Source organism: Oryx dammah, unplaced genomic scaffold, assembly GCF_014754425.2.
Source record: "Oryx dammah isolate SB20612 unplaced genomic scaffold, SCBI_Odam_1.1 HiC_scaffold_2, whole genome shotgun sequence".
NCBI classification, from domain to species: domain Eukaryota; kingdom Metazoa; phylum Chordata; class Mammalia; order Artiodactyla; family Bovidae; genus Oryx; species Oryx dammah.
The window spans coordinates 185,124,852-185,137,541 of record NW_024070186.1 but is presented as its reverse complement, the minus strand read 5'-3'; the positions used below and the strand labels follow the sequence as shown (position 1 = coordinate 185,137,541).

The 12,690-nt window shown below is 42.1% G+C and overlaps 1 protein-coding gene across 5 annotated transcripts in view; it reads right to left on the bottom strand.

The window, feature by feature from the left end:
* Window positions 1-1,772: 1,772 nt before the first annotated feature.
* Window positions 1,773-12,690, bottom strand: part of RABGEF1 (RAB guanine nucleotide exchange factor 1) — a 49,916-nt gene continuing 38,998 nt past the window's right edge. For all 5 annotated transcript variants that reach the window (XM_040260546.1, XM_040260567.1, XM_040260572.1 and 2 more), the window contains 3 exons: window positions 11,457-11,548; window positions 6,786-7,042; window positions 1,773-4,306 (listed from right to left, as the gene is read on the bottom strand). In XM_040260546.1, coding sequence (XP_040116480.1) covers window positions 3,908-4,306; window positions 6,786-7,042; window positions 11,457-11,548 — 748 coding nt within the window. In that variant the 3' untranslated portion in view covers window positions 1,773-3,907. The remainder of the gene's footprint in view (window positions 4,307-6,785; window positions 7,043-11,456; window positions 11,549-12,690) is intronic.

Below are 12,690 nucleotides of genomic sequence, written 5' to 3'. Positions count from 1 at the left end.
GCTTCCCCGATGGCTCGGAGGGTAAAGAATCCACTTGCAGAACTCAAACAGGGGCTCTGTAACAACCTTAGACAGGTGGGATGAGGAGGGAAGGGGGAGGGAGGCTCAAAAGGAAGCAGACATAAGCATACCTGTGGCTGATTCATGTTGATGTTTGACAGACACCAACACAATATTGTAAAGCAATTATCCTTCAATTTAAAAAATAAATTTTTAAAAAAAGAATCTGCCTGCAATGCAGAAGACACAGGAGACTCGGGTTCAATCCATGGGTGGGGAAGATCCTCTGGAGGAGGAAATGACAACTCACTCCAGTATTCTCACCTGAGAAATCCCATGGACAGAAGAGCCCGATTGGCTACAGTTCACAGGGTTGCAGAGTCGGACAAGATTGAGCGACTAAGCACAAGCACATTTTCTTAGCATTGCTAATTATAAAAATAGGGTTACTGTGCCATTAAAGTAAAAAGATTTTTAAGGCTCTTGGCACACAGCCCTGATTTGCTGTCTGGAAATCTTAATTTGCGCTTTCATCAGTGAGGCACATTTCTCTATACACTCATAAAGATGTTCACCTTTGCCAATGTGACAAAAAAAATTGTTATTGAATTATTTTCTATTTCTTTGGTTACTAATGAAGTTGAGTATTTTTCATCTGGTGTCCATTTAAAAAAATTTATGATCACTTTTTAACAAACTTTTGTATATAATTGGCAGAGTGGTGAATGTCATCCATGTGTTTCTGATCTCTCAAAGCACATCTCTTCATATTCAAAACTAGGTAAGCAGGTGAAATGCCAAGAAAATCTAACATGTCATGATGCTTTCTTAGTCACAAGAAATCTTGAACACTTTAGGGAAAACAAAGAACATTCCCAGATAAATCGCTGTCCATTTTTAAGTCTATATGGTGAATTGTTCACGTCTTATGTAGTATTTTTAAATGTTCAAAGTTTTACAGTTCTTTATTTGAAAAAGTACTTTTTCATATTTGAATTGATTTGTCTTTCTTTTCTCCCAGCTTTATGGTGTATGCTCTTTTTCATGTGACTCTCTGCAGCCTGCCAGGCTCCTCTGTCCATGGAATTCTCCAGACAATACTGGAGTGGGTGGCCATTTCCTTCTCCAGGGGATCTTCTCAGTCCAGGGATTGAACTGGACTTTTCTTGCATTGGTAGGTGGATTCTATACCACTGTACCAACTGGGAAACCCAGCTTTATGGTGATATTAATTGACATCTCATTGTGTAAGCTGTACAACATTTTGACTTCATACAACATGAACATTGTGGAATGATTACAATATACTTAACACATTCATCACTTTACCTAATGACTTTCTCTTTTTGGTGAGAAATTTAACATGTACTGTCTCACCAACTTTGCACAGTACTTACAAAAAATTTTTGTTAAGTATTTAAAAAATATTTTCTTAAAACATTTACTTATTTGGCCGCACCAGATCTTAGTCACAGCACAGTACATGGGACCTTCTATCTTCATTGCGGCATGCAGGATCTTTAGTTGCAGCACGCAAATTCTTAGTTGCAGTATGTGGGATCTAGTTCCCTGACCAGGGATTGAACCCAGGTTCCTTGCTTTGGGAGCAAAGGACTCACCAGCTGGGAAGTCCTTCTTGTTCTTGATTTTAATTAATGTCTGTTTCAAGTATGATAATGACTGCTGTGGCTTAAAAGGGAAACTTTTATAACATGAGAATATTAATATTGTCTATTTTCCTAAGATGAAGAACCGAAAATCGACCTATTGGCAAGAGGAATGGATTAGGAAACTTTATTGATAAGGACTTCTGTTCCAGTCACATTTATAGTACATAAAATGCCAGTACTTTCTGGTTGGGAAAACAAACCCTGGCTATGATATTGATGCTGACTTAAAGAGAAACTGTAAGGCAAGAGTCCAAATAAGAATTCAACCAATATGAGACATGCTAAAAAAAAAAAACAGTTCAACAATTTACACACAGGTAAGAAGTCAAAAGAAGACAGCTTTTTTTGGGAGGCTGATATGCACATTTTATTTAATAAACATAATGTACAATGACTAAAAGAACAGTATATTCCCAGGAGAAGTAAGAGTGTGTATGTATACCTGGATTAGCACCTAGAAAGTACATAGAAAAGAAAAAAAAGGGAAAGCTCTCTACGAAGACGATCTGGGCCCAGGTTTCTATGAGCACATTCTCCAGACACTTGATGGTAATATTCCAAGTGAGCTTGGCGATCAGCTGACTCAGCTGACTGCTTCATGTCTTCAGTGCTTTAGGACAACAGATGTATCAATGTGATGCATTTTAGATGTTAATTTAAGTAAAAGGCAACAAGTTTTATACCCACCCTAGTTTTATTCCAAAACTACTGCACTACACATCTGTGGTACACCATGAGGAAGATACTGGAAATGCAAAGGAAGCTTTCTTAACTGCTTGTGTGATGTGATCTTGTGCAAAAATGGTGCCCTGGGAATTACAATTTCCCAGGTACTCCGAGAGTCTGCAGACATCACTGCTGGGGAGGAGAATCACGATGGTGTATTTAGTTGTGAAAGGCTCCACCAGGATTAGACAAGGCTCCACGCTGCCAGGGGCTGGAGAGCTTTAGCGAATGAGCTCTGAGTTCACATTTCACTGTACATTTGGTGCCATTTTCTTTGGTTACGTCCTATTAGCCATCAGGAGGAATACGCCTTTGCTTACAAAGCAGATCAGCAGTCCCTAACTGGGGGCAGAACGGGAGACATTTGGCAATGTCTGGAGACGACTGCTACTGGTGTCTAGTGGGTGTAGAGGCCAGGGCCACCACTAAATACAATACACGAGGCGGCACCCAAATAAAAATGTCCTCAGGCTCCAAACAGCACTGACGTTGAGGAACCCTGAAAGAGGCTTATGTGACCTGTGACTGGACTGTCCACAAAGTCACAAGTACACTGTGGAAGCACAGATGTCCCTCTCCCTTGCCTCTGCATGTTAAAGCTCAGAGAGATGTTCCATCAGCTCTCGTCTGCAGTGACCTGTTCTTTCCTGGCTTCTGACTCGGCCCCAGGGCAACCGCCCTGATCAAGAGCTCAGGGAACATTTGCTGAATGGAAGGAGGTCAGAGGCGCTGGAAGCATGGTTCAGCCTCCAGTCTGTACTGAACAGTAACTTCACAAGACTGAGAATGTGATTCAATGGAGTCATGTTCTCTGACTGAACAGGACCTCAAAGTCAGGGCTAACACATTGTTAAAGCTGGAGCCAACATTTCAGGGAGAGTATGTCTAAGTATTTCTGCATTCATTTTAGTGGGGCAAACCAAATAAAACGGTGTTAAAAGGCAAATATTCAGTATACTTCATTTCGAACCAAAAAAAAAAGAAACGGAATTAACACATGAAATGCCATGCACAACGGACACCATTCCTTTTTTTTTTTTTTTTACATATTTACAATTTTACATATTTACTTAACAATATATCTTCTATCTTTACAATTATAAAATTATGTCAAACTGTAGGAACAGCGGTACCACATACATTTTTTGTAGCATTCATTTGTTTTCTCCTTTAAAAGGCAATTATTTAACCAAATCCAAAAACACACTGAATGCCACAGAGGAAGCACATAGGAAAACCATGGAGAAAAAATAGATTTATAGACAAACTTTTCATACAAGCCTTAAATGAATCTATTTCAGTGACTCAATAAATAGTACTTTATTATTTACTAAGCCTCCCTTGACAGGAAAACAAAACAAAACGAACAAAACAATCCCCACAAACTGTACCTTTAAAAATGCTGATACTTCTAAGCAATTGAGTTATACTCTAGACCCCAATCAGTGGACTGCAGGAAGGGCTGGCTACAATTCAGGCTCAAATAAATAACTATCTATGTTAAGTTTTCATCATCCTGCATAAACTTGAGGTTGCAACGGTGGAGGAAGTTTATCATTTTCAACATTTTCAGAGTCAATAGCTGCTACAGATTGATTTGGGGGTCTAATTTCAAGTGGGTATTTCTCAACAATGTCTTGAACCTCTTTTGCGATTCCATCCGTCCAATCTATGAGGTCTTTCTCAAGTTTCTTGGCTTCATTCATAATCCTTTCCTGTCGTTCATTCAACTGAGACAGGAGGTCCAAATTCTTATACATCTGCTTCACACCTAAGCAAGCATCAGGAGACCAACTCTCAGATTCCTGCTTCCTGGGAGAAGTCTGGCCAGACATGTATCGATCAAAATCTTCCTGACTTAAATTCAAAGACTGAGCATCTAATTTCTCAATGAAAGCCACGGCACAGCACTATAAAAAGAAGAGAATGTCATTTATTATAGTTATATAGGAGAGCTACAAACATTCGAAAAGAAGGTAAAAAAATCCTTTTATTACAAAGAATTTACACAGAATCAAAACTTAACAAGATAATCTCATAAACCTCCATGGACTTCAGCTTCAAAAATTACCATGGCCATTCATGTTGTTTCCTTTATACTCCCATCTGCAATAATGCATTTCTTCCTTTTAAAAAAATTAAATCTAACTGCCAAGTTCATTGAGCCAGAAATTCAGTCCTCTCCTTGGGTGGTTCGAAGGTCCTAGGGTCTTGTACAGAATGAAATATTTGAAGAGGCACCTTTAGTATTCATTCCACAATGGTTATCACAGAGCTTCCCGTGTGTTTCCTTGAAGTCACAGGTGCTCTGCTTCCCTGCCACGCTGCGGGGCAGAGGAATCACGGTGTGGCCTGGAGCTCCAGGGCCACGCCCCACGAGGCCCTTCCCTGCAGAGAGGGTTTCCCAGCTCTGCCACTGAGCTCTGCCACGGCCTGCCACTGAGCATGTCCGCAGGTACTTGCGTGCACACAGACCACTGGTCTTCAAGATACTTTAATGTCAAACAGTTAAAAGAATGCACTTTGACACCAGACCACCTGAGTGAAATGTCACCTCTGTCAACTGACAGCCCAGAGCTGTGTGACCCTAGAAAAGTTACCTAAGCCCTCTGTGGTTCCCACATTTGTAAAATGAGGGAAATACCACTCAGGTTTATTGTGAGAATTAAACAATGTAGCCCATGTCTCACAGGTCTGTAGTAAGCAATGAATAAATGGTAGTAATTATTAGCACAGAAATGCTGGCGGAAATGCTGAGTGACACAGACATCTTAGTTATACTCTTAACTAATTTTTTCTAGACGGAGCACATACTATTTTCATACTTTTTTTTTTAATAAAGTATTTTCATGAGGAAAACATGAAAAACATCACAGGAGAAAATAGACAGCTCTCAGGATTTCTTTTCAGAAATTCGTTCACAGGATCTTACCTTATTATTCATAAAGAAGTGAATCTCCTTAAAGAAGATTTAGCAAGTCTATTTCAACAGCCTCATCTGACAAGAACGTGCCTGTCTGACCCTTACCCACCAGCTAACACTATGTGTGTGGAATCAGTGCAGCCTATTTTCTGGAAAGAAGAGGCCTCTAAGATGATTCTGACGTTCCTGGTCTAGGCGAGTAGATACACGGTACTGCCACTAACGGAAACAGTACATAATGGAAAAGAAAGAAACATATGATGGGAAAGTGGCTTCAGTTTTGAACAGATTAAATCTGAAGCATAATAAATTAGCTGGGAAGCTCAGAGTGAGGTCCAAACAGGTGACCTGCAGGTCATCACTACAGGTGACCAGCAGCGCTAGGACCAGAGGAGACGGTCTAGGGAGAGAGATGCATGGAGGACAGAGCCCCCAGGGAGTGACACATTCAAGGGGACAAGGAGGACACCAGGCCCACAAAGAGCCCAGGGAGATGGAGGGGGAATCGTGGATGCTGAGGCACACGAGAAGTTCCAGAAGGAAGGTGTCACCGGGAGTGTTAAAGGAGTGAAGTGAAGCAGAGTTCCTAAAGGCACGTGGCAACTGGCCAATTTTTTACTTTTGCCACAGCGGTTTCACTGGGGCCGTGACTCTGAGTCTGGCAAGAAGAGGATGAAAAAAAAGATGTGCACACAGTTAAGGCTGTGGGTCAGGGGGCCAGGAAGAGCTAGAGTGCAGGCGATTCAAGGATCCGTCTTTTTAGACAATTTACCAAAAATGCTTCCTTATGTAACCTGGCCTCCCCTCGCTACTTATTACCCTGAACAGCTTCCAGCACAGGAAACAAAGAACATAAGGTGTCTTGAGGCTCAAATTCATGAATGAGACAATAAATCTAGTCTAACGGAAACAAGGAGAAGTCCAGCGGTCAGTAAAAGGAAGTATGTGGCTTCAGGCCTTAGATGTGTGTACCTCACAACTGTCCTGCCTAGTGTTAATTAGTACTGTAAAAAAACAAGAGCTGAAAATCACTGCACACCCTCTATGCATCAGCATCTCAGTATTCAGTTTTAAGAGGGAATTTGTAGAAATGAAACAAAAAATAGACATTAAGTCTTTTAATAAAGGAATCAGCCCAAGATCTCATTTATTCATGGTTAAAACAACAAAGTAAATGAGCGGCTCTTACAGCCGGGACTCTGGGGAGCGACAGCCAACAGCACCAAAGACACTCAACGTGGCCATTGTGTGCCCTGTAGGGGAACCACAATGGCTAAGTCCTGGGAGGTGGTATGTGTGCCTGGCCTGGTCACATGTGCTCTGCGATACCAAGCAAACATCCTCAGCTATGCTGACCCCTCAACTCCAGAGCACGAACATGTCACAGGCCTGTGAGAGCCCTGTCACATCCTTAAAATGAATACCTTCGGGTTCTTCTCCACACCACCAGCAAGTCAAGCCCTTACCAGATTGGTGAAATAGTAGCCATCCTCGCCTGTCATCAGTCGGCTTGGGTTGCAGAAGCGGGTGATGTACTGGATGTTGGACTGAAGGCGTGGGGGGTTGCCCTTCAAGACAATGTAGATGAGTGTGGGTAAGAAGTCATCGGCTGAAGCCGGCTCGTTCTTGGTGATCTTGATGGCATTGAAGATGTGCTTGCTGCACTTGGTGATGCAGGCCAACTTATCCCGGGGCACACGCTTCGAATCCATCTCAATGATATCTACAAAGGAGAAGAGATGCTGCTTCCAGTGAGGAGACGGTTACATCAAAGAGGCGTCGGGATTACCGTATTTCGTCTCTTAAGTTACAGAGGTGCCCTCGCTAACCCCTTCTCCACTAGTTAACTTAGCGTATGAGAAAGCCTGCAACAACAGTAGACATTAGCTCACACTTGGGCACAGGTGCCCATCAGCCAGGCCCTACACTGCGTGCTCTACAAGCATAAACTCTCCATCCCTAGGGTATGCATGTGCACTATTAAGGGAGCTGAGGTTCAGAGAGGGTCAATGATTTGCCCAAGATTATACAATAAAAAGGCTCATAGCAGGGATCTAAAGCTAAGCCTATCTGAGTCTAAAGCACATTCTTTAAGTCATGATGTAAAATGCTTATGAGCTCCCCAGAGAAATAAGCAGAGTTGTTTCACTGTTTTTGTTCCTCATAAATACATCATAAAACTCAGTTCAGAAGGCCTCATTTGCATACAGCTTTTTAGAAGTGTGGCTATTTTACAAGGCATCTCTGAGCTGGATATCAAAGTGCAAGCGGCTGAAATCCATCACACAGAGGTCCACAGTGGCCAATCCTTGTGGCATATAAATCTCCCACTAGCAACAAGTATCTAATAAGAGCTTTATGACACTTATAACCCGCTGGGTAGCAGAGAGGATGAGCATAGGTATTATTTAATCTCATAAACAATACTTTATTTCTCTCAGAAGCAAAATTATTTCACTGCCCTTCACTACCAATAAGTCCAACTAGCAGGCTCTTATAAGTTCACATTCTCTGTCACAAGGACTAGGAGGCAATGAGGAATGATCCAGTTTGAACTCTGCACTGTCAGAACCACACAAAAGGAGGGCAGGTGGGTGCCTCCGGACAGATACACCTTCCTACAGTCTAGAACACCATGAGAGAAAAGAGCTGAAGTGGTTTGACACCAATTTCTTGCCATTAGCAGAAATAAAAGTTTCAGATTTAGGTGGTTCAGTGGTACATGCCAGAGTTTTCTTCTGCTCTCAGCTCTCATCCCCGGGGTCAGCTACCTGGGGAAGTTCGCACAGGACCACCAGCCATGGAAGACTAATGTGTGGGAGACAGGAACACTGCACAGTGCTGAGACCTTATTTTAATTTACTAATACCCACCCCCCACTACTTACCTGTCTACTGTAAGAATTATATAATTGTTTTATTGTTTAAATTTTTAATTCTGCGTTTTAATTACTGTTACTATGTCTCAGCCTGTTTATTTTTCTTTTTCTATTTAAATACAACTTATTAACAAAAAGATTTGGGAGAATGTCCACATATATAATTTTTTTTTAACCATTTTCACCCTATTTAGCCTTCTGCCTTTTACTGTTGGTTTACATTCTCCATTTCAAACATTTAACCATGTTCTCATTAATCTTTATTCCTTAAGTTTTAAAATAAATTAAAAGTGAATTACAGGCACATATTTTATTGCACTTCACAGATACTGCAGTTTTTTGTTTTTTTACAGATTGAAGGTTTGTGGCAACCTATGTTGAGTATCTCTCAGCACCATTTTTCCAACAGCATTTGCTTATTAGTTACTCTCTGTCTCTGTGTCACATTTTGGTATTTCCTGCATATTTCAAACCTTTTCATTATTATTATATCTGTTACCATGATCTGAGATCTTTAATGTTACCATGGTAATTGCTTTGGCATTTTTAGCAATAAAGCCTTTTTAAAATAAGGTATGCATATTGCTCTTTAGACACAATGCTACTGCACAGAAAAAACTACAGTACCATGTAATATAACTTATCAGCACTGGGAAACCAAAACATCCGTGCGGCTCACTTTACCACGGTGTCTGCTTTCTTGCGGTGACTGGGAACCAAACCCATGGAATCTCTGAGGCATGCCTGTATTTTCTATCTGGACGCATTTGTAGCTGCCCTGCCAAGGAGCAAGGCCAGGAGTGTAAAAAGAAAAAGAGAAGAGAAGAAAAAGGAAAATAAAGGGGAAAACAAAACCCAAGGGACTTCTCCCACACTCTCCATCTGGTAGTGAACCCCACTCTTCCCAGTATCTTTGAGTCTGAGAAAAGTTTCTTTTTGCTTTTAGACCACCCATCCCCAGGAGCAGTTCCATGATTTGTGCTGCCCTGAAGGTCTAAACTAGGAGATGTGGAAAGAAAAGTAAACAACACAGGAAACATGACTGCGTTAGCTGTTCCTCCAGCAATGACTTCCCTTCCCAATCTGCCTGCTATGACTTACTTTTCAGAATCCTCAGACACTGCTTTGTGTTTTCTGTTCAGGGCTTTTGAAAAAAGTGAAAGCGTTAGTCTCTCAGTCATGTCCGACTCTTTGTGACCCCATGGACTGTGGCCTGCCCAGCTCCCTTGTCCATGGGATTCTCCAGACAAGAATACTGGAGTGGATTGCTATTCCCTTCTCCAGGGGATCTTCCCAACCCAGGGATCGAACCCAGGTCTCCTGTACTGCAGGCCAATTCTTTACTGTCTGAGCCACGAGGGGCCAGGAGGAAAGACAGGGCTGAGGGTGGGGACTCTATCTTAGCAGATGTCCAGACTTATCTTTAATGTGGTTTTGAAAGCAGAGTAGGTGGTACTCCCAGGTCAGTCAAATTGGGTGCTAGTGACATTCTGGCCAGATGATTCTGCTGCAGGGACTGTCCTGCACAATGAAGGGTGTTCAGCAGCACTTGGGGGTTCTACCCACTAGAGGACGGATGCCAACTCAAGTGGCACGGGCCTCAGTGCAGTGTATTTATAAACAAAAAGGACGGTCCTGATTAGAAGCAGACAGTGATTTGCAGACAGTGATTTAGAGAAAGTTCACTGATTATCTCCACATTTAAGACTATTGTTAGAGACTGTCCTTTTGAAGGCTGACAAGTTTATAGAGTAGGAAGAAAGTGATCATATCAGCTCTGGTCCTCAGAGGCAGAATGTGCCAGCTCTTGGACTGGCAAGAAGAGGGGGCTAAGATGAGACCGTAAGAAGGCTTTTAAAATTTCATGGCTATACTTTTACTATCAAAAGATGTCTTCAAACTTAGATGCCAAGAGAGTAAAGTCCAACAGCTCAAATTCTGTTAACAAACTGCTGATATACTGACATCTTCTTTCCTATTTTTATTTTTCAGTAAACAATGATTTGGCACTTGTAGTTTCTGGTTTTATAAGGTCTGTCCTGTGGCTTTTTAGAAAAGAGTCCCCAGCATAAATTCCTGTGAAGTACTTTAAATGTAAACCAGTTGATCTTGAACTTACTAGTAAGAGTCTTTGGGGAAAATGTAAGTACACAGGCTTCACTTTCAATCTTTTATGGATGTCCCCTGAGCAAAAGGCAGGGGTTGGGGTTGGGCCTTGACCCAAAATAGTCATTCATGGGACCCATGAGGAGCTTAGCAGAAAAGCTCTGAGCAACAAAGAGGACGGTATTTAGTGAGGACAATTAAACTCTACACAGGGAGTTACAGAAAATAATACATTTTATACCAAGAGCTGAAATGTGAAAAAGTACAAAGAGAAGCAGAACCGAGAAAGTGGAAGAATCATGTTAGCCAGAAGACAATTCAGTCCCTGAAGGGGCCTTGAAGCTAAGTTTCTGTAACAGCCTCACCTCCTTTCCAACCCTGATAATATCTTAAGCAAACCCTCACTTCTTACTGTAACTCGACTCTCTGGTTCTTATAACCAAAGGAGACTACTTAATGGCCCACCTCCAGCACTGCTAACATCAGCTGACACACTTTCCTTCCCAGTAGAATTTCATTAAAAATCTCTAAATTGGCAATCTCTTTCCAACTCTTCTCCTTAATTAAGGAGAAGTTGGGCAAGCTGGATGTCTTCTCCACCAGTTTTGTTTTAAAACTTTTGTGTTGCACTTCTGCTGGCTTATTCTTTAAGAAACAGAAACCTTATTAGGTGACTGGACCTGTCCAGAATGTCGGAGCCACATCGATTTAGGGCACTTCATTTACTTCTCCAACTAACCAGAAAAGAAATTCAAAGCACATCTCTGATTAACAACCAACTAGAAGCATCATTTTAATATATAATTCTAGCTTGGGGATAACCATGCCTCACCAATTTCATCTCTCAAAATTATTGTGATACACAAATGCAGTTGAGTTTTAAGAAATTTACCTAGTTGACTTTAGTTCAATGCTCAAGAAATAAGAAACGGTCATGGAAAATGAAGGGGGAGAGTGGTTTAGTTGCTGATCTGAAACCTAACACTCTTAAATCACTTTTTACCACATTCCAGTATAGCTTTGGCAATCTGCATTTTAGAAGTATTTTAAAAATACTATCTTTTTGCTCACTGAAATAAGTACAGATTTATAAAGCAAAATGCTAACTTCAAGGGGAAAACATCCAAATACAAAAGTTCTTAGTTTCACTGACCTGTAATTGCTTTCACCACCATATCAGACACTTCTGGAATTTCTTCATTAACAGGGACACAAAGCATCTGAGGGGTAACCCAGTGCAGGGCTCTACCAAGAGAAAGAGAGACAGTGAAAAAAAAGGGCCAAGGATGGACTGTAATCATTTATCATGTTATTTCCTCAGCGACAGAAAAAGATGGGGCACAGCTGGCTCGTCAGGCAATCCCAGCCCCCGCACGTACTAGCAGCTCAGCTGATGTGCCAGGCAACTGGAATCCTGTGATGAGGCTTCTCTTCTGCACTTATCACAAGAAAGCAGAAGACAATTTTTCCAGTTGAAATGAAATTATACTACATTGGAAAAGCAAGGGATATTTGAGAATGAAGATCTGGGAAGAACCTGCTGCTCCCTGTCCTCACTGCCCACCTTTTAGGCTCTGCCCTCGACTTCTGAAGCACACCAGAGCCCGAGTCAGAGATCATCAGGCGTGTGTCGCTTCCACCTGAACCGCTGAGATTTCTGGTCACGTGGTGATTCCACTTGTGAAATTCTGCTGCCAACCCTCACCACATGCTTGACTAATGCTCTCACCCTGGACCTCAGTCTAAAGCCCACCGAGTTACTTTTGACTTCATCTCTCATCTTCCCAAGATCAACTCCACACTTCCAATGAGACATCAAGTTCAGAGCTACCAATTACCAGCCCTGCTGTCTGGGAACCCCACTTGTGATCCAAGGCTCCCTCTCCTCCAGAAACACCTCTTCAGGCTCAGGCCTGGCCCTGTTCTCACATGTGGACGGCCTCTTTCCCCAGTGCTCTGCTGCCACTAGAATGCACAGCACAGGGACTCGCTTACTGGCCATGGAGCAGTGGGTGCTCGGCACAGTGTCAGCAACCCAGGGCTAGTGGAAAGATCCAGCAGCAGGGATGGCTGAATCACCCCTGGGAATAACAAAGACAGACAACACACACTGCCTTTATACGGATATTCACAGCTTCCTGCCTGACAAGATAGTGCAGTGAAATGAGAAAACAGTGAAATTTCCTCTTGTTCCTTGGAAATTCTGGAGATCTGAACAGTCTCAAATACCAAGCACAGTTCTCATCTAAAGCTGCCTGGATTCAAATAGATGCGCAAGACGGAGACCTGAGTCTTCTCCTCTTGTCAGTTTACCACTTTCCTTTTCTTTCTGACATCACAAAGGAGTTTATATGCTAAGGATGGCAGACACCTTAGCCGTTACTTGC